This window comes from Panicum virgatum, chromosome 2K, assembly GCF_016808335.1.
Source record: "Panicum virgatum strain AP13 chromosome 2K, P.virgatum_v5, whole genome shotgun sequence".
Taxonomy (NCBI): Eukaryota; Viridiplantae; Streptophyta; class Magnoliopsida; order Poales; family Poaceae; genus Panicum; species Panicum virgatum.
The window spans coordinates 40,608,720-40,630,936 of NC_053137.1; the positions used below are offsets into that span (position 1 = coordinate 40,608,720).

Genomic DNA, 22,217 nt, shown 5'->3' on the forward strand with positions numbered 1-22,217 from the left:
TTATCTGTAGTCCCTCTCATGCCATCTTTACAATATGTGTTGAACAAAAGAGAACATCTGGTACATCTGGTAGAATAGGTATAGGATACAGAAGTCCGTGAAATAGCTAGCTTCTGGGATCAGTTACAGCACACACGCACCATATCGATATGATCTACTCATCAATTTGTTTTTCAGAGTGAATTTCCTACACACCACGACACAATGCAACCCCTAATACCACAATTGGATTCTTGCTCACTGGGATCCAATAAGGATGTTTACCTGAATTTTCCATAAATTTATTAGCACTGTCTTTTTTAGCATATATAATTATAGATAACTCCTGCCATTTTCATGAGGGTATTTTAGGGTACAAAAGCTATTTTGCAAAATTTGTAAGATTCTTTGCAGAAATTTTGCTTGCAACATGAGCTAGTACTTTGCTTTGTTCTCTACTGTTCATTGGATTGCAGGTTGGCAGACTACTTTCTTGTGTCCGAGTGGCTGGTTGAATGAATGGATGTAGAAACAAACATGAAGACTTTAAACGTTTGACCTTTGAATTTGCCCATGCAGACTGGAGTATAACTTCCGCAAGTTCATTTGTTGCCCCTATCATTTTGTTTAATGCTATATTCCTAAAACTAGGATGATATAATTACTCATGGTGGTTAATGCAGATAGGATCACGATGTTATTTCTTATACGTGCTGTCCATTTATATGACGATTAACATTATTTAGAAGTTACAAGAAAACCAGGTCAGTTTATAGACATTTCCATTAACATTATTTAGAAGTTACAGAAAAACCAGGTCTGTTTGGATGGCTGATCTGCTAGGCTGGTTGCTGATCAGCTAGGCAGGTGGATGATCTCGCAGGCCTTGTGCTCCCCGCCGCGCTCGCTCGCGGAACAGTGTTGCCAGCCAGCCAGCCCAGCCAACCGAACAAGCCATTAGATGGTTGTATAGTACAGTGTCATATATGAACAAGCATATGTGAAAATGATCTCATAAAAGATGTGCCATCAAAATGCTGCACTTCATAAATGAATTCAGCTAAAGTATTAATATCGAATACTATTTTTGTTTTTGAAGGTAGTTGAGTCTTGAGGTTACAGAAATTGAACTTCTATATTTATGTGATTATTGGGGCTTGACTTTTCTTTTTTTGTTGAATAATTTTAATGTGGAAATAAAAAATAATAATTTTAATGCGTGTGATACTAATTATAGTTTCTTAATTGATTTTTTGAAAAAACACGTCCTTTTCATGCATATATGTTATTTTCTATAAACATAAATTTTATTTCACCTGATTTTTGAAAAACACGCGCCGAACCCTACTAGTTATGTAAAAGATGCACAAGATATGGAAATAAGCAAACAATGGTTCACAAGAACATAAGCAAAGAGTTTTATATGAACTAATGGTTCTCGACAGAAGGAAATAAGCAAATAATGGTTCACAGATAACATAAGAAAATAGAGTTTTACATGAAGTAATGGTTCTCCAAATATGGAAATAAGCAAAAGGTACTACTGGCACCTATTCATCTCCATTTCATGTTCCCTCTCAAACAAATTGAACCTTCCTTCATTCATTTCCAGGGAACTAAAAACCTCTCTTAAATCAGGCTTGACGATTAGCAAAGTAGATGTGTACATTAGAGCAATTTTTTCTTGCACCCCACAATCTTTAACCATCTACATGGCCTCTTTAATGCTTGAGACTGGGTTGGGTGGAGGCGCCAATGATGCTTCAATACTTGTGGAGATCTTCTCTGCTGCAGTTTCTATCTTCGAACATGTGCTCTTGTACAATTGAAAGAATGGACTATTCTCATCCTTCTTTTAAGTAGTGGCAGAGATTTCTTTATGCTTCCTCTTTTTTTTTCTTCCTAATTTTGATTTCTTCAAAGCATCCAACTTTACCTCATCCACATCCTCATCACTTGACTCACCAGAGGAAACATCATCTGGACATGTTGTAGTCGCACCACTAACATGAAACTTGTCAAACAATATGTCCAGGTCATCAAAGTTCTTCGGTCCTTGTTTTATGAACCTCACATGGTTGCTTTTGATACCTTTCTCAGCATTGTTGCATCTCTGAAATTACATAAGAAAATAGCAAGTCAACCCATATAAATATTAACATGAATAATGGACAATGAGGGATCTTACAGCAAGGTGTTCATCCCACCATTCCTTAGAGCAATCAACAGTTTACTTTGCCTCGTTCATTCAAGACCGGTGGCACTCTTAAACTCCATAAACCAAGTATATTTCTTTTTCATATTGTCCAATTTGTTCTTCAATTATTTCTTTGTTTGCTTCAGCCCTATTTTTTCTTCATACTTAGATCTCAGATTTTTCCATCCATTCTTGATGGACATTCCCGAAGGCATATTCCCGGCTTCTATCTCTCCACAAATATCAATGAAATGCCTCACATTGGCATCACACTAATCCGCCTTATCACTCATTCTTGAATCATGAAAAATGATATACTTTGTTCAATTGTAGTAACAAACATATATACATGAACAAATACTACTATTTCCCAGCTGCTAGCGCAGCATGAAATGCAAGGAACGGGGCAGAGAGTGGGATTCACCTCCAAATTGCAGGAAACGGGGAAGGGAGAGGCACTTCCTACTGTAGGGAAGGGAGGGTGCGTGCGTGTCCAGTTGCTCGTCGATGAGCACCTACAGTGTCCTCACAAATCCAGCCAGTAGCGAGCGCGGCCCGGCCGGCGGATGGCTTGGATCTGGTGCAGGGGAGGGAAAGGGAGCCGCCTGCTGCAGGGAAGGGAGGCCGCACTCGCAGGGAAGGGATCGACGATTAACTATAGTAATTATTCTCACATCATGCGGTCAAATATCTCATTAGATTTTTCAAAATTCTTAGCGCAAGGGTTTTGAAATTGGTTTTATAAACTAATTTTATTTGATACTATAATTAACTATCAAAATATTACTATTTCTAGCACCAGAACCAACCAGACAAACAAGAACTGCGGTGAACATACAGCCAGCAGCGGGCGCAGGGGACAGCCGGACATGCAGGCGGCTGCCGGGCGGGGTTATTAGCCTAGCCCTGCTCTAATGGCTTGAAAGGAATTCTCTTTCCCCAACCCCACCCACCGAACCCTAGGCAGCGAGCGCCGGCGCCGCCAGGCCAGCGGCGAGCGAGCGAGCGCGGAGCGCCTGCTGGTGCAGCGTCGTGCGGATCCGCGCAGCGCGGAGCCGATCCCCCCAGGCGGCCAGGCTAGTGCCCCCAGCGGCACAGCCCCGCCCCCTGCGCGCCACCCAGGGGCTTCCGCGGTGCCGGCGGCAGGCTGGGCTTGGCATGAGCGCGGCAAACCGGCATAATCCACTTGGCCACTTGGGAGACTAAAAAACCCTCCGAGGTAGTTTTTCATGTCGGATCCGCCGGTACACTTGCTTATGCTTGCTTACTTTTCTGCTTTCTCTTCATCTATATAGCTTGTAACAGGGGCCTTTTGCAAGATTCTCGTGCCTTTGGCGTGCTAGGGTGCACCGTTGGTGCTACTCCCAAAACTACTATAGGGAGTTTTTTTTCTTTATATCAAAGTGAGCAAGTGGCACTTGTTTAGAGAATTTGTGATGAGACGTATTGTGAACTTAAATCTCAGTGGTGTACGTTGGTCACCATAATGCATCCTATATTTGTATGCAATTACAATTTGACTTATTTTTCATGCTTGCTGTCTTGTAAAAGCATATCTTTATATTCTGCTAAAATGAAGTTCAACAATCTTACAAAAGCGCTACATCATCATCTCTACTGCTTTATGATATTCAGAAATCATTGAATGAATGGGCAGAAGATACATCCTACAATTTTGAATATATGCCCATCATAACAACATTTAGAGAACTATCCTTTAGATACTATTTATAAAGTGAAGGCAATTCTACATAATAAAATTGAACAGTGCATCTACCGACCGTTCACTATGGCAAGTGTACTATTGAAATGCACATGGTTTATTCTAATTATTTGGTAATATTATCCCATTGGAGCTTCTGTTTGCTGAAACATATTATTTGAGTATTGAATGGCAAGTTGAAATTAGGTATTAGGATACTGTAAATCATTGTGTCTGGGTTGAAGCAAGTACTAGCCAATTATTTTCAGATAGCTTTTGTCTCTATGCCTTCTTTTAACATAGCTTAATGATGTGGTTTGGAAGATGCCGAGAAAGGATCAAGGCTGTGAAATGATAGGAGGAAGGGAAAAAACATGCATGCGCAAGAGGGAGAAGACATCGTCACTATCTACAATGTGTAACAGGCGGAGGACTTTGTCTCAATTTAACTTCAAGCACGAAGGTTAACATAGTGTAATCACTTGCCAAGGTTTCACAGTCCACATAGTATGTAATATTGTGTTAATATTATTCACTATTCACAATTACAGTTCATCATATTGTGGTCATGACACATTTTTTATCATCATTCCTGCATATAGCATCCATTCTAATCATTTAATCTTTTTATCCAGACCTCACAAGTGAATTACGCAAGTTTTACCTTCCCCGTGGCTATCCTATGCCATCTGAACTTTCTGGCAAGTTTCTACCTTCCATTTTATGACCTGATGGCACTCCCTTCCTCTTTATTTTGACATGTTTACTAAGATTTATTCTATCATGTTGGTATGTCATACTGTTATCTGTTTTTATGTAGAGGGCATGCATTTGGTGAATACGTTTGAAGAGCATTTTGATGACTTGGATGGCTACAATGAAGAGCATGCTGGGATCAAATTACTTGCTTCAAGCATTTCTAATTCAGTTGTCTCTCTTGCTTCATTTAAGGGTAATGAACTATAATAATGCAAATATCTTTACGAGAATTCCATACTTATGTAAGTTGACCCTAATCAATATTTAAAATCCTTGTGTTATGCAGGGAGTGTGAGGCTTTTTACATGCACAGGTATTATTTTTGGATACATGCCATCTGAAATGAATATCCTAACTTCTGCTAGCTTGGTCAGATGCCTTGGAGATGAAGCTAAGTTTGTTGATAAATTGAAGGTTAGTTCTGCTAGTCATTTGTCTTCTAACATTGTTTCTTTAGGAGTTTTGCTTGATGAGTGTTATATTATTGTCATTTTGTTGCAGATTAAGGTGCGCCTGCCCAATGACAAGTTAGTTGTAGGAAAGTTATGGAAATATGATTATAAATATAATATTGCTGTTGTCAAGACCAAATCTTTCCCGGAATTTCATGCAGCTCACGTTCATAATGGTGTTAAATTTAATTCTGAGCTATTTCAAGCTAATCTGGTAGCTATTGGACGTTGCTATGAATCTGGAGAACTAATGGCTTCAAGTGGGAGGGTGCTGTATAAAACTAGCAGGCTTGATTGCCAAGAACTTATGATCTCCACTTGTAAGATCACAAAGGTATTTCTCTTGTCTCATCTTTCAGTACTAGGTGGAAGCACTAATAAAGTAGAACTAGGAATCTGACAAGATTGGGATGTGGTTAATTTGAATGAAAACTTTGATTCACATGTTTGTATGGAGCTGTATTCATACTGTGGTATAGAGGATTGTTTAAAGCATACTTGTTCACTAATACTTCAATTTTGTGATAGGCTGGGATTGGTGGTCCCTTAATTGATTCTAGTGGGAACTTCATTGGCATGAACTTTTATGCTAAGGATGAAACACCTTTCTTACCAGTCAGTATACTTCTGAAATGTTTGAAGCACTTTGAGATATTTGGGTACGTTTGTTTCCTTTATACACTTGTGGTATGATTCACTTGCGATTGCATATTTCAACATGAGCTTGTTAGAGATTGGGTCAGCACTCTTAATTATTGAAGGATGATGTGCTGGTGACCTGTTTAGCCGGTTCTTAAATTGCTAACTCTATTGTTCGAATGATTGAAAGAAGCTAAAATTAGCATGCTTAGGTGCTTCATGTTTAAGGACCAGTTTTGCCCATAGTCTGATAGGGTTCCCGCAAGGGCCTGTTTGGTAGGGCTTATTTCGGCTTCGGTTTTCACGCAAATCAAAACATTTTAGTGTGAAGCCGTTTTATGAGCCCATGCTAAAATGAACTAGAAGCTGGGTGAAGCCAGTATTTTTTTGGCTTCACTGGTGAAGCTGTTTTGGGTGAAGCCCTGCCAAACGGCTAGGGGTGTCAATGGGTGACCCTTAGGGGCACCTCCAACCCTCTTTAGTTTAAAATTTTGTACTACTCCAAAATGATATTCCATTTTGAAAAACTAGAACAATATTTTGAACTAAAGAGGTTTGGAGGTGCCCCTAAGGGTCACCCATTGGCACCCCTACAAACGGCCCCTAACCAGACCAGTGGTTCATCTAAAAACATTGGAAGCAAAATACTGGTCAAGTTGACCCTATCTGAGTGTCAGCGTGGTACATGTATTAGGCTGGTTGGTCATGGGTGGCCGGCCTCACAAGCCTTAGCACCCCCCCCCCCACCCCCCAAGGGTTTTAGCAGGTGCTGATTGTGGTAGGCAAGGACTCCCGGATTAATTCTCTTTCCATAAGCCATATCCTGGGGTTCCTTGCCTACTATAGATGTTTGGGTGCTTTTCACCCCATAATCAATCTACTAATTTTCCCCAAGCCATATTGCTTTCATTGAGGGACCCGACATGCTGTGAAGAATAAGGATATTCTGGACTGGTGAAATGGTGGAATGATGATTGACTGACTTGCATTAAACTACCCTTGTTCAATCAATCAACATTCAACAAGTCATGGGTGGACTGCCATCTTAAAAAATCTCGGCACTTTTTCTTCTTGAGGGGTCAGGTTAAGGTGGGATGCAGAATGCAAAGCTTCCTTGCTGCAGTGGATAATAACCCAGCTGAGTGTCCAAGGTTCTTACGTGAGGAATCTATAAACGCTATTTTTGCAATGATGTTAAAAACATGTGTCACTAAATTGTTATCTTCAAATCGCCAGATGGATTGAGGGACCACTGATTAGACCATTAACCTTGTGCACTAGATGGTTGTGCAGGTTTGTGACCTGCTCAGTTTCAGTTCATTTCTGCCTATTACTCCATTAGGATCATGAATTTGTCCTTCAATATCCTTTTTTCCTTGCTAGTTATCTTTTCAACATGTGAGCTCCTTAGCTCCCATCCATTTTTTCATAATCTAGCAGTGGCTGGAACCTCTGTTTCTGTGCATTCGATTGGTTAAACAACCAACAGCCTTATAAATGGACCTAGCTTATCTCCCAAACTTCAATTTTGAAAAAAAAAATGCTTCAAAGCGGTGAACTAGATCCAGTTCCCCTGCATTTTTGTGCCCTGGTCTGTATCCAAGCAGTGTGCATGAATTTGTGGTCTACTTGGAAGAAATTTAATTTTCCCTCTGTATGGAGATACACTTGAGGGGGGAGAGTAGGGCAGGGGTTAATAGGAAGTGAGCTGTGGAGACGCACGTTAGAGTCGAAAGGGTTCAGACTTAGTAGGACCAAGACCGAGTACATGATGTGTGATTTCAGCGCGACTAGGCATAAGGGGGGAGACGTTAGTCTAGATGGGCAAGTGGTGGTCCAGAAGGATACTTTTCGGTATTTAGGATCGGTGCTACAAAAGGATGACGACATTGATGAAGATGTTAGGCATAGAATTTCAGCTGGCTAGTTGAAATGGCGGCAAACTTTTGGCATCCTGTGTGACAAGAGGGTGCCACAAAAGCTAAAAGGCAAATTCTATAGGACAACAATTCGTCCGGCGATGTTATACGGTGCTGAATGTTGGCCTACAAAAAGGCGACATGTCCAGCAACTGAGTGTAGCAAAGATGCGGATGTTGCGGTGGTTTTGCGGGCACACAAGGAGGGATAGAGTCCGGAACGAAGTTATTCGGGATAGGGCCGGGGTGGCACCAATTGAGGAGAAACTTACCCAGCATCGACTGAGATGGTTTGGACATGTCCAACGAAGGCCTCCTGAGGCGCCGGTGCGTAATGGGGTTCTTGAGCGGGTCGATAATGTAAAGAGGGGTAGAGGTAGACTTAAACTGACGTGTGATGAGTCGGTTAAGAGAGACCTTAAGGATTGGAATATCTCTAAAGAGATAGCTTTGGATAGGAGCGCTTGGAGACTAGCTATCAATGTGCTTGAACCTTGAACTTATTTATTTCGGGTTTCATCTCTAGCCTACCCCAACTTGCCTGGGAAAAAAGGCTATGTTGTTGTTGTTGTTGTTGTATGGAGATACACTTGAGGCCTGTAATTTGTTGGACATGAGAAATCCTACGTGTATTGACTTAATGTTTGGATAGGCAAGTAACTGAGATGAATGCGGTAGGTACACATGACATATGTACCACATGTTATAAGTATACTGCACATGATTTCAGTAGTCTACAAATTCTTTCTAAATTGCACATGATTGTAAATTCTGGGAGAAATCAGAATTGGATTGGGCTCTCTGAAATTTCAGTAGTTACATATAACTTTGAGGTCTGCAAATAAATGTGCTGAATTGAGCCTCTGCTTCCTGTTTTGACTAAGCACCAAAACACAAAGGACATGGATCAATGTTCTTACAAAAAGTTCATTATCAGGGCATCAATGAGCATACAGATCTGTTATTTCAAATTAGTGACTGAGAGTCTGAGACTGCAGAAACAGTTGAACTTTGCAACACTTTTACTGAAAGCAAGCAATCCTGAAACTGAGATGAGATACTGAAACTTGAACAAGTGCAAAGTAGAGGGCAAATATAACATAGTTCTCAATTTCTCATGTTGAGTTAAGTTCCATTCTTGTTAACATCTTGAATCCGCATCACAGAGTCTTGATTTTGTAGCCCATAACCATCCATCTCTTTATTCATCGCATCCTTGAAAACATTGGAGATAAGGATTTCATGTGAATATTCTTTTAGTTGATTTTTAGTTTGTTCATTTGCGCTAGCATATTTTCTTTTTAAATATCCTTGAAAAATATCGGATTTCATAACATCCAATAATTCTAAACATCGGATTTTCATAATATCCTTGAAAACATCGTATTCCATGGCATGCAATAATTCTAAACATCAGGTTTTCAGAATATCCTTGAAAACATCGGATTCCATAGCATGCAGTAATTCTAAACATCTTGATACTCAATATTCTTTTACTTGATTTTTAGTTTGTTTGTCCGCACTTGCATATTCTCTTTTTAAACTAAGGTATGCATATAGTCTCTTTGATATGTGGCACTTTTTTTATACCATTTTTTTCTTGGGGCTTCCCTATTTGATTCAGCAGACTCAGATCTTGTAAGTTGTATGCATCCCTTCCCCGAGCTTGTTTACCATCATTATCTGAAAGACTGAATGTAGGAGGAATAGAATTGTTGTAATGTTGTGGATGTATTGCATTGAGGCCTTGGCCGGTATATATGAGAGTACATGACTTGGGGGGCAAGGCTCCCCGGGATACATATGGCAGTCTACGATACGTATATCTACAACTACCAAATATACCCTAACACTCCCCCGCAGTCACAGCGGGAGCACCGCAGGCGGTGAGACTGGAGAAGAAACCGAAAGTAGGAACTAACGGACTAACATCCCCCCGCGGTCATAACGTCGGTGTGGAGCGGATGCTGTGATTGGAGAGAAAACCGGCGAGTAACTCATGCGGATGGTAGCCCTTTGTGCCGATATTGAGGTAGCCAAGCTGGAGGGCGAGGAGCCATGGTCGAAGATGCCGTGCATAGGATAGCCGTGGTTGATGTAGACCTGTCGAGGTTGCCGAAGACGAGGTAGTCGCACATGAAGCCGCGGGCGCACGAGGAGGCGCCATGATGGTGGCGTGACGGTCTGACGGAGAAGACGCCGAAGACGAAGATGGCGATGCGTCGAGGCAGTCGTAGAGGGAGCGCTGCCGAAGTCGATGCATTCAGGCCATCGGGCGACACATGCCCGGGTTTGCCAGGCTCGGGAATGCGTCGGAGACGATGAGCACGCACCGGTGTTGCCAATACCGGACATGCAAGGGAGGATGCACAACCAGACGCCGTCGCCGAGGGGGGGGGACCAGTAGAGGCGGCCTCCATGGCGGTCGCAGGTGCAGAAGAACGGTGGGGTAGAAGATGTCGACGCCTGTTGTTGCTTGGAGTAGAGGTGATGGCGACGCTGGCGACGGTTGTGCTAGACGAAGCGAGGAGGAGAGCCCGGATATTCCAGCGCAAGGCCGGGTGATCCAGGCGACGCGGTGGCGATGCTCGAAGGATACGACGAAGAACTCGAACAGCTTGATGAAGACCATACGCGCAGGGCGCGCAGCGACGCGTAATCGACGACGAGGTCGTGGACGTGGTCGGCGGTGATGAGGAATCAACAGCGGAGAAGACCAGGGGGGCGGGACGCCACTGCTGCCGAAGAGTCGACGAAACGGCAGCCCTCCGTACTTGTGAAGGGGCATGCTCGACGAGGACGGACGTCACGGGAGCCGGGTGGATCACACACGTCGGCTGATCAGACCGAGTAGCGTGAGACGAGACGACGGTGGGCGAAGTCGGTGAAGGTGTCCCGATCGGTGGAGGCGACGACGAGCCGGCGAAGGTCGACGTGCGGACGAGGCGGCGATGTAGGCGGCGGCGCAAACGAGCGCCCCCTAGGGTGCCGGCCATCTCGCCATGCCGCAGGATCGGAGAGGAAGAAGAGGCCGGTGAAGTTGACGCCAACATCGAAGTAGAGGCGCGAGGTCGACAGGCGGTGGGCGACTCAATCTCGATCGGTGATCGAGTAAAAATCAGAGAAATTAACCAAAAAGAAATCAGCAGCAGATCTCGTGTGAACCTCCAGGGTGCGCGTAGCACAGGCCCTCATCCTTATCTTATCTCTTCGCTCTCACCAGACACCACGGTTAAAGCGGCGAGTGAGGGAGAAACAGATAGATTCGAGCGGCCCAGGCGACGGCGATGAGGAGTAGGGCGGGGAGGAGCCTGCCAGGGAGGCCTGATCCCCATCAGGAGGTGGTGAATCCCGCCGGGGCGGCGGCTTCCAGCCAGCAGGGACAGCGGCTCCCGCCAGGAGCGGCGGCGGCGGCTCCCCCTAGGGCAGCTGCAGATCCCGTCGGGGCGGGCGGCTAGGATGGGAGATGGGGCGGAGCCCCGGATCCCACCGGATCGAGCGGCGAGCTGGGATCGACGGCGGCGGAGGGCTCCCGCAGGCGGATCCCGCCGAGCGGAAGGGGGTTACGCCTGGACGGGCGGCGCGACCCCTGGGGACGGCGGATCCCGCCGAGACGACGGAGGGGTGGGCGACGATCCAACCGTGGAGGAGAGGCGACGGGGTGGAGTGACGAAGCCGCCAGGTAATCCGTCGGCGATGACTGGGCGCACCATGCCAAAGCCCTTGCCGCCGCCACTGCAGCAAGGGGAAGATCGCAGGGAGGCTGCGGCTGCCACCACGGCAGTGCGGGATGCGTCATCATCGTCGGGTTCCGTGGTGGATGGTGAGGTACGCTCGATCTACTGCTGCTTGACGCGGTACAACGGCGGACTTGATGGGTCCGCCGCGGAGGAGGGCGCTGCCCCGGGCGGAGGTCATGGGCGACCTCCCCAGGGCCGCGCTAGGAGGCCGTCGAGGGGGCTTGATGGGTGCCGTGGGCGACGACCGGCGGCGCGCAGAAGGCAGGGGTGCGAGGAGAGGCAGCGGAAGTTTTAGGTTAGGATCTGAAACCCTAATCTCGTGATACCATGTAGGAGGAATAGAATTGTTGTAATGTTGTGGATGTATTGCATTGAGGCCTCGACCGGTATATATGAGAGTACATGACTCAAGTTGAGAAATTTTGATATTTGACATCGAATTCGCACACCTCACCTCTTTTGACATCCAATTCGCAAGCCTTTCGGAATATAACTCCACACGCGAATTGCTTCAATCTGGGGGATTTCTCCTCCTTCTTGATTTCACAATTTACTTTTTCGTTTTCGTTATTCAGAGCACTTGATCTAATCCATTAGAATGGATCTAGCCGGCCCTCTCTCGTGCTCCTCTGTCCATCGCTCGCTCTCTCTCTCTCTCTCTCTCTCTCTCTCTCTCTCTCTCTCTCTCTCTCTCTCTCTCTCTCTCTCTCTCTCTCTCTCTCGGTCGCCATTGCTCAAGGGAACATGAGCTCCGCCGCCCGCCGGCCCAAGGTGTTCCCGCTGCTCCCCCTCCCGAGGCCACCTAGCTGCTGGTGCTGCCACGGTGGCCGGACCAGCATCGATGCCCTGAGCTCCGTGGTACCCATGCCGCGGCCTTGCTTTGCGCGCGAGCTGTTCTTCCATGTCAGCATCAAATGCTACAGGCTTCTCAGCTTCAGCATTCGGCAATGACAGAACCAAGTGCTGCGCAGGCACAGCTGCAGGTTACTCGGCTTCAGCAGGGCAGAGCACGACCAGGCGGGCGTTACCTGCTGGGACAAAGACAATACTAGTATCCATGCCTAGCAGCAGAGTACAAAGTAACACCCAGAATGCAAGAGAATAGGGGGAAAACAGCAAGGCCGACAAGAGTTTTTATCATCCATAACTCCAGTCTTCCTGAACAATGAGTCCATCTCACTGCAACAAAGTGCCACGACGAAAATTCAGTGACAAGTGAGAACAGAATGCCAGGAAGGGGGAATGGGAGGGGCCTCCAGTGACCCAGCGTCATGGGCGCGACCTCCAATGCTGCCGAGGGCCAGCGGAAGGGGCAGCACCGGCAGCTGGCAGGCGAGGGCCGCGCGGGACGGGGAGTAGCGGCAGCCGGCGGCCGAGGGCCGCGCCGGAGGCTTCAGGGAGGGGGAACAGCGGGAGCACCTTGGGCAGGCGGGCGGCGGAGCTCCTGTTCCGCCTGGAGCAGAGAGAGCGCGCAACAGACAGAGGAGCACGAGAGAGGAGAAGGCCGGCTGGATCATCCAATCGATTCCAATGGATTGGGTCAGGGGTAAAATAGGGAGTTCAGGTGCACTGAAAAATGAAAACAAAAAAGATAATTGCGAAATCAAGAAAAGGAGAAGAAATCCCTCAAATCAAAACAATTCGTGTGAGGAGAGTTATATTTCGAAAAGCTCGCGAATTGAATGTCAAAATACGTGAGGCGTGCAAATTCGATGTCAAATATCGAAATTTCTCACTCAAGTCAATGGATAGCTCAAAATTCCTTGTGTAATAAAACATCAATTTATACATTAAAAGGGCCATGAAGTTTACTTCTGTGATCTCATTGTATATATCAGCTCAAGAAGCATCATTAAGCTTAAAGTACTTGAGAATGAATTTGTAGATTCAAAGTATGTGAAACTTGCATACTTCTGAATTGTCATGAAGTAGCTAAATACTAAAACAATAAGTGAAAAACAAGAAAAAAGAAATAAAAACACGTAACAAGTTCTTAAATTAGCATTATGACTGTCAATCCAGATTAGGATGGCTTCTTGATGCACCACCTGAGCTGGTGGACGTACAAAAATAAAAATGTATCTGCTTTAGTTTGTTCTCCATTGATATATGATTATTATATATCAGTAAGACAAAGCAAGCTGCCAACTCCCAAGCTGTTTAGCTAAACAGCAACAACCACAGTTGGTTTCGTCAAGCTTCCAACTTACTGGGAAAAGGGCTGATGGTAGACACAATCACTTCAACTACATCCTATTGATCTGACCAGTACTAGAAACCTGCTGTCCAAGCCACTAGTTGCCAGAAAGCATAGCTTCATTCCCTTCAATTGTACTAAGCTGGTTCACTGCTCCCTGGGAAGTAGTTTCCAAGACTAATTGGCTAGCCTTGGTTGTCGCTTCATTTCCATAAAGTAGCTAGCTGCCCCAAATTCCTGATTGGTTGTTGTACTGTACAATTTTAGTATTTTACATTGTTTTATTCAGCTAACTGGTTTTGTTATTAGTAAATGTAGTTGAGTGAACTAATTTTACATATTTTTAACCATGTGTCAAACTTTTGTATTTTATGCAGGAGAGTTGTACAACCATGGCTTGGCCTCAGGGTTGGATCACTTCGGGCTGAAAAACTGAGTATTTGTGAAGAAATACGCAAGAGCTTTCCACAAGCACATGGCATTTATGTGGAGATGGTGAATATTTTTACATACATTTGATTTCTTTTCCCATTCTGCTCCATTCTTCTGTTTCTATTCCATTTTGTTGTGCATTTGTTTTCTGCTCATACGGTGATTGTTGACAATTTCCAAGCCAGGAATAGTTACAGGCTCCCCTGGTTGTGCTTAACTATATTGATTGTATTCAGTTTTTATGTATGATAATTCTTAAATCTAAGCCCGTCTCACTAGGAAAAACATTATGAGTAAAATCAGAGCTACTAAGAATCACAATCAGTTTTTTTTCTCGAATATGCAGGAGAGCTGCATATCATTGCATTAATAGGAGAGTTTTGGCCAAAATAGCCTTACACCACACTCACTCACACAAACACACACACACGCTCCAAAAAACAACGAGACCAACCAAGCTCACAACCAACAGCTAGTTGGGGAGCCTAGTAGCGACCATGGCACTAAGATCTTTAGCACCTGCAAGCATCCAAAATTCAGCTTCCTCCTGTGCAAGGAGGAGAGCTCTATTAATTCTAGGAGCAGCCCCATTGAACACCACATCATTCCTAGTCTTCCAAATACTCCATGTTCCAAGCACAACCAAGGTGTTGAACCCTTGCTGTAAACTTGTGTGCAATCGGTCGCTACTCTGCTGCCACCAAGCGTAGAAATCCACATTGTCAGCTTGTGGGGTGAGTTCTTGCAGACCAAAACCAGAAAACCACTCATTCCAAAACTGGCGGGCAAACACACAAGCTAAGAGGAGATGATTGATCGTCTCATCTTCCTGCTCACAGAGGGGGCAGTGCTCCGGGTGAGGTAGTCCCCCTGCGAGCAAGTCTATCCGCCGTCCAGCAACGATTGTGGGCAATTAGCCATAAGAAAAACTTGCACTTCCTTGGCGCCCATGATCCCCAGATCAGTTTGCAAGGCTGAAAGAAAACCGACCCATTGAAAAAGGCCTCATATGCTGATTTAGTAGAGAACTGCCCTGAAGCCTCAAAACGCCATTTGTGAGTGTCTTCCACATCAGATTGTAACACCACCTCCTGAACTAGTGCCCAAATATCAAGATATTCAGATAAAACCGCCACTGAATAGTGGCCTTGGATGTCCTCCAGCCACTTGTCGTTTGTCAAAGCTTCCTGTACAGTTCGTTTGTTGACTCTCCTTGGAACACAAGCAAATAAATTAGGAGCCAACATCTCAATGGAACGTCCATCCAGCCACCTGTCTGTCCAGAACTTTGTGTTTGCTTCATTGCCAACTTCTGAATGTACAGCAGTAGCAAACAGAGAGACTTGGCGCAGTTGTGCACTGGAATTGGGAAGGCGCTCCATGGCCTCTCCGGCTCAGTTTTGCCAAGCCGCAACCAACGCACTCTAAGAGCCCAACCAAATCGCTGCAGGTCTAAAATGCCCAGTCCTCCAAGCTCTTTGGACCTAGCGACTTTAGGCCAAGCTATTAAGCAATGCCCTCCATTAGCCTTCTTCCTACCCCGCCATAGAAAATTCCGACGAATCTTGTCAATGGCCTTTAAGCACCAAGGAGGCAGGTCCAAGGCAGAGGCCACATAGATTAGCATTGCCGTGAGAACATGTTGAACCAATATAGCTCTTCCCGCCCGATTTAACAGGTCAGCTTTCCATCCTGGGAGCTGATCCGCAACTCTGTCAATAATTGGTTGGAGCTGAGACTGGGTCAATTTCTTGATAGACAATCAGAAATTTAGAACAAATTTAGATATATATGATAAAATGTCTAATGACTATTTCCCAAAACCTGCACTAATGTTTCTTCTTGTATTCTCCAAATTTGATTCCCATGACTTTGGATAGAAGAATAGGCACACCTGCATTCAGGCCTGATGAAGGGTGATCATGCTTTTTTTTTAGATGAGGCATGCATGAAGTTTGTTACAGAAAAGAGTACCTTAAGACACCTAAACTATCTAACCTGTTTCAAAAGCTAGACAGTCCACAAAAGTGATTGTGCCCATTTGTTAGGATTACTTGTAGTCTCATTTACTGTTGCAATTTATTCGTGTGCTTGAGCTGGAGATAAAAGGAAAGTTCTGGCTGAGGATGTGATGCATAAGTAAATAAATTTGGGACAAGTAACTATATTCCCAGGGCAACTGTTGTGAATCTTTTATACTTGTGTTAATCGCCATTCAGTAATGCATGTAAGGCAAAAGATAAATCAATCTTATGGATGCTGAGGCCTTCCTATCACTATCATTAGCTCTTACCATCAATCCATCATAGATGTATAAACATGACAACAAGCTAAAAGATTTTTAATACGTTTGATATGAATGTATAAGGCTACTCCTAATGGGAAGTATCACGCCCATTAATTTAGGTGGCTCATAGTTTTTTTTTTGTGCTGACTTGGTACTAAATTATAAATCATAGTTATTACTTAATTAATTAGGTGCCACAATACTATGATTTATATTGTTTCTATTATTGTTTAGACCAATAATTTTCTTTGTAGGTTTCTGAGGGATCCCCAGCAGCATGTTCTGGAATCAAAGTTGGTGATCTTATTTCAACACTTGATGGAATTGCTCTGTCCAATGCACAACAGGTTTGGTTGATTTTCTGCAGTTTTTTATGATTTTTTTAAAATTTATCCTGGAAAATCAGGCTTCACTAATTTTGATTTATGGCTAAACTAGGGCATTTCAATATTTCATACGAAACAAAAATATATAAGGCAGACCACAGATCTTTGTTTTCAAAGTTGCTATGTTTACCCATGCTTTCACTATTAGGAATACCTCTTTTTTCATGTTATAAGTGTAAAAGCGACAACACAATAAAAAAAGAGGTGGTGAGATGTTTCTCTCTCGGAACAAAAGAGACAAGTGTTATCATCCAGCTTCTTACCTCTACTTTCTATAACATCTCTAGTTAGATTCTTTTTCCTAGTAAGAAGCCACAAAAAGAAGTGGACCCTTGGTGGAATCTTAAGGTTCCACACCGCTTGGACATGGACAGGGACAAATCCTCTGAAATTGATGATCCTATAAAGGGATTGAGAGGAGTAAATTCCTTTAGAAGAGAACATCCAGACAGGAGAATCTTCTTCATTAGAAAAACTAATAGTTTCAGCTAGCTGTTTCAACTCCAGCCAATCATTCATCAACCTTTGGTCCGCAGTTCTTCTAAAAGTACACTTGAGGTTTTCTCCATCCCAGAGATCATGAATCGTCCCATTTTTTTCATTGACTATCACATAGAGATCCCAAAACTGAATGGCCAAACTAGAGGAACCCAGCCAGTTATCCTCCCAAAACTTGATTTTTTTTCCCCATTACCTATATGCCACCTGAAACCCAGCTTGGCAGCTTGAACTGCCCACATCACACCTTTAAAAAAGTTGGAGGCACCTATTGTTCTAGAAGCAAACAAATTAGGGTTCCTTGTGTCATACTTAAAATCTATAATTTCCTTCCATAGTTTACCACCATCAGAATGGTATCTCTTAACCTAGGATCCTAGGAGACTTAAATTCAGATCTCTTAAATTCGGGATACCTAAGCCCCCAAAGTCTCTACACATGGAAACTGTGTCCCAGTTCACCAAGTGATACCTATGATGATCATCTGAGTCATCCCAGAGACAGTTGGCCATCTGGGTGTTGATCAGTTTAATGGCCCACTTTGGGAATTTGATAAAAGAAAGGAGATAAACAGGAATGCTAGCTATGCAAGTTTTAATCAAAAGCAATCTTGCAGCTGGAGAGAGAAGCCTCCCTTTCCAACTAGCAATTTTTTTTTCAAGATTTTTTCCACTAAAGGTTTTATATCTTCTCTTCTCAAGTTTTCAAAGTGTAGAGGAACACCTAAGTATCTGATAGGAAAAGAGCCAATAGGACAGCAAAATATATGTGAAATCCTATGAATCTAATCATCCTCTAGGTTCATTGGAATGAGCTCACTTTTATGAAAGTTGATCCTCATCCCTGAAAGATGTTCAAACCAAGCTAGACAACACTTGAGGTTTCTAAGATGGGTCCCATTTCAATCTGAAAAGAGGATTGTATCATCAGCATATTGGAGTGACACAACTCCCCCATCCTTAAAGTCAGTGAGCAGCCCTCCAATCAAATTATTCTCTACAACTTTACTTAGCATTCTAGTTAGGACGTCTCCTACCAAATTGAAGAGTAAGGGGGAGATGGGATCTCCCTGTCTCAGACCTTTTCCTGGTTTGAAAAAGCTACTTTCCTCACCATTCAGATTGACCCCCACAGAGCCACCCTTAACCAACTATTCAATCCAATTGATCCAGACTTGGCTAAAGTATATCAATTATGGACATAGATGAAGGTCCATGGCAGTGGCAGTGTAGATCCTTATGGAGGTGAGGACATGCTGTACCAAAGTGGCTGGATCTGCTCGATTTAGCAAGTCTGCTTTTCAACCTGGTAGCTAATCTGATACCTTGCTAATAAAAGATTGCCATTGTGTTCTTGTCAATTTGTTGATCGAGAGGGGAAGTCCAAGGTATTTGCATGGGAAGTCTTGGAGCTGACATGGTAGATGTGCTTGTACCACAGCCAGATCACCTGCAGAACATTGGATTTGGAGGACGCAGGACATTACTTTTCTGAATGTTAGTCTGAAACTCCGAATTCAGATTTCTTTCTCTTGAAATACGAGTGATTTACAATGACTAGCACGTGGATGAGATGATGCCAATATCTGGAGCACAAATTGCTATTGTAGAAGTAGAACCATATTTAAGTTACTTGTTTGTGTCATTAAATGCTCTGAAAGCAATTTTCTTTAATAAAGGTGTGGGACAGCATCTCCGAAATATACAGTTCAGATTTCAGGATGCCAGTAACTCAAAGTTTGCTATATTTCTTAGGAATTATATAAATATCCTAAATTTGGCGATCTGTGTTTGGTAGTGTAAGGTAGAAAAAGGAAGCATCCTGTATATGGTGTTGTATCTGTGTGTGTGTGTGTGCGTGTGTGTGTGTGTGTGTGTGTAGAATCACTATTCCAACACAACCATTTGTAAGAATGGCATATTTTGACTAAATTAGTGCTTGATGGATCTAATTTTATCCTGCCAGTTCCATGAGTTAATTTTCGACAAGGCAGAGTGTGCTTTAAAACGTTCTGAAGGAATCGTTTTCAAGGTACGTTGCAGTACTTTCGTTATGCAGTTGGGATGCTTCAATATTCATGCATTAATTGGCCATTTATATCTATACTGTTGCGCTCTGGAATAGGTGAATGTTCTCAGGCCAAGTGATTGTTCTGGTTTTATTGCAACAATTAATGGTGAGGAGGTTGCTATGATCAAGCAAAACAGGTTCTTCCTGACACACCATAACTACTTCATTGAATTTTTGTGTGGATGTTTTCAGTAAGTTTCTCCAATTACAGATGGCCTGTACCTGAGGTCGAGTGGATGTATCCAAGCAAAAATGACAATTCAGATTTTACTATGTGGCAAGATCTTGTGACTTACAGATCTGTGCCTCTCTCTGAATTATGTGAGTATCTCATTTGCTCTTACTTTTTAGATTAAAAAGCGCATAGTATATTTGTAAGTGCATGGGTGAGAGTGGATAAAAAATTCCGGACCTTCATCAATTTGCATTATCCCTTTTGCGATCTAGATTGTCCTTGGATGCTGGGCTGGTTTTATTCTACTGATCTCAGCACCACTCGCCCACCCAGTTTGGACAGTTCTGATATACCCTTGCTTGCAGCAAGATTCGCATCTGGAGGAGGGATTTTTATGACTTCGTCCAAAAATATAGGACATTTTATTGTAGTCTTAAGTCAAACTTGTCTCTGACCAAGTTTACAATACCAAATAAATGCACTATCAATACATATATGGTGAAACTGATGACTTGGTCAAAGTAAAAGAAGTTTGACTAGTAGAGGGTGTAGAAGTGATGGCCTTGATACAAAGCTACTTTTTCCTGTTTAAGGTCAGTCTGCATCGAAGCTTTATTAAGGAAGGTAGGTTTGACCAGGCCTCCAGCGGTTGTATTTCAGTATTTGCCTGTTCAAAACGTTCCATGCAACAAAGCATTGTATGCTGATGGACAATTTTGGACTTTGACAATTAGCATACTATATTTTGTTTGCCTAATTGAACTGGAACTGTAAGGTCTAAAAGTGAAGGAAAACACCGGATGCTGTTAATAGTATGTTCCCTGTTTTATTCAAACAACAATCCTTTTCCCACTTGTGTTTAATAAATATGCTACTGCTTTGTTTCAGATGTGAAAAACCCTAGCGGGTATGGACTCCACTATGAATGAGGAGCAGTCTTGTTTCTGTTTCCAGGCCACTGTTATTAGATATAGTTTACAATATTTGTTGTCAGATTCATATTTTGCAGGTGAGTTAGAAAGCGTATTTGTACCCTTATAATGTCTCGACCGTTGCTAGATGTAAGATAATGCAAAGCAGGAAAATCTTAGAAGATATTATGCAAGACTACTGTTTTTGTCTTGCTTATTATTGAACTTGCTAGCATCGGATTTGTTTATGTACTAGAACGTTTATCATGATCAAAACACATGGATATACAAAGTGTATTGAACGTAGAAACAAATGCACTGGCGGTAGTCTATTTCAGAGCATCCAACAGATTGATCTTTCCTTTTTCTCTTTCTCACCGTATATCTTTCTCACCGTATAGGGAAATCTCCATTCTCAATTTCAACATGATTGATTTTCTCCCTTTCTATATGGAAAGGGAGATGCGATGTCTCCCTTTTCTATTGGGGATTGGAGAGAAATTATTGGGGATTGAGAAAAAATAAAAGGGAAAGGGAGATGGAAAATCAATCTGCTGGAGTAGATTTTTTCAACATCAATCTCCTATATTGAGAAAAAGTGGAAAAAGGAAAGGGGACAGCCAGTTCGGTTGCGTCTAGACATATACTACAGCTACCAAACATCTCAACCGATCGCTTGGAATAGTCCTGCACCGCCCATACTTAGGCCCTGTTTGGAGCAGCTAATTTCAAGTGTAAGTTTAGCTGGCTAAAAGCTAAACGTTAATACTGCTGTTTGGAGCCATATGTAATCACATGCTAATGGAACCTATTAGCTTTGTCCCCATCTAATGGTTTTCCTATATTTTTGAAGTTTTGCTGAACTTTTGCTCTCATTAGCATTCCTGTTTCGAGGTGCTAATGCTAAAGTTTAGTATTTTTGTGCATTAGCACTAGTCTCCAAATAGGCTAGAACTTTTTAGCGAATCCAAGTCATCCTCGGGGTTGGAGAATGGTCTTTGTGTGGCAGAACTGTCTGAATTAATTTGGCTCAAGTGCGCTAACCATCACTATAAAGACAATTTGGGATAAAATGCACTTCAAGCAGACTGATTCGACAGTTTGTCGGGTACATCCCGATGCAACCACTAGAATTTCGATTAAAACAAAGCATATATAAACCTGCACGAAGGCGAGCCCAGAGTTTACAACATTCTATATCTTTTACATAATAGAGTCTGACATTGAAATATTATTATAACCAAGTTTGAATTCATAAAAGTACTTCAAGTTTAGAATCATAAAGGTAGTTCCAAGTTCAACTAGAGTGGAAATAAATGATCATCTAAACAATGATACAAGATATCATGATGAAACACGTACATGACATAACTTGACATTATCATCATTGGCCGTGGACGGATCTCATTCCACCGACCAGCAGGAAGAGTACACAACCAAGTCAAACTAGCAATCATCCTCAAAGGTATCACCTGAAAACATAACCACAACCAAGGCTAAGTATTTTTCCAACACTCAGCAAGACTTACCCGACTAGTGAAATATACTTAGCCGATTTCTAGACATGTAAGGCTTTTGGCTTGAAGGGTTGCTTTACCGAAAAGCATCTAAAAGTGAGTGCTTACTTTCAAGTTTTAGCATCAAGTTTTAGTTCAATTATCCATTCTAAGTAGGCAACTATCCAAATCACACATGGTGTAATTAAATTATACAAACCGGCACGCATTTAATTTTTCCTTCCATGAAGCAAAGATGTCATTTATTTTCCTTTCAAAAGTAATACATGTCTTTTTTTATTCCATAAAATAATAATGTCAATTATTATCCTCCCAAAATAAATAATGACGCAAATTATAGGTGAATGCATGTGCAAAG

At 43.0% G+C, this 22,217-nt stretch overlaps 1 protein-coding gene and 1 long non-coding RNA gene across 8 annotated transcripts; one reads left to right on the forward strand and one right to left on the reverse strand.

Annotated features, from left to right (window-relative positions):
- Window positions 1-1,385: 1,385 nt before the first annotated feature.
- Window positions 1,386-2,684, reverse strand: LOC120676532. Its single transcript, XR_005675856.1, has 2 exons — window positions 2,601-2,684; window positions 1,386-2,470 (listed from the first exon to the last, which is right to left on the reverse strand). It is a non-coding gene; the product is annotated as an uncharacterized LOC120676532 (long non-coding RNA).
- Window positions 2,462-20,648, forward strand: LOC120676484 (putative protease Do-like 14). 7 transcript variants are annotated; one of them, XR_005675853.1, is made up of 14 exons: window positions 2,462-2,836; window positions 4,203-4,341; window positions 4,514-4,579; window positions 4,699-4,830; window positions 4,924-5,051; window positions 5,139-5,423; window positions 5,618-5,748; window positions 13,961-14,078; window positions 16,557-16,649; window positions 18,359-18,682; window positions 19,152-19,217; window positions 19,311-19,393; window positions 19,468-19,577; window positions 20,320-20,648. XR_005675853.1 is itself a non-coding variant. In XM_039957801.1 (13 exons), the coding sequence occupies exons 1-13, from the start codon at window positions 2,684-2,686 to the stop codon at window positions 20,358-20,360; spliced, it is 1,545 nt and encodes a 514-aa protein (XP_039813735.1). In that variant the 5' UTR covers window positions 2,462-2,683; the 3' UTR covers window positions 20,361-20,648. The 7 variants fall into 7 exon arrangements, 6 of the variants coding, with proteins under 6 accessions (XP_039813735.1, XP_039813728.1, XP_039813764.1 ...); XM_039957801.1 differs by lacking the exon at window positions 18,359-18,682; XM_039957794.1 differs by lacking the exons at window positions 18,359-18,682; window positions 20,320-20,648 and adding an exon at window positions 19,797-20,268.
- Window positions 20,649-22,217: the final 1,569 nt, after the last annotated feature.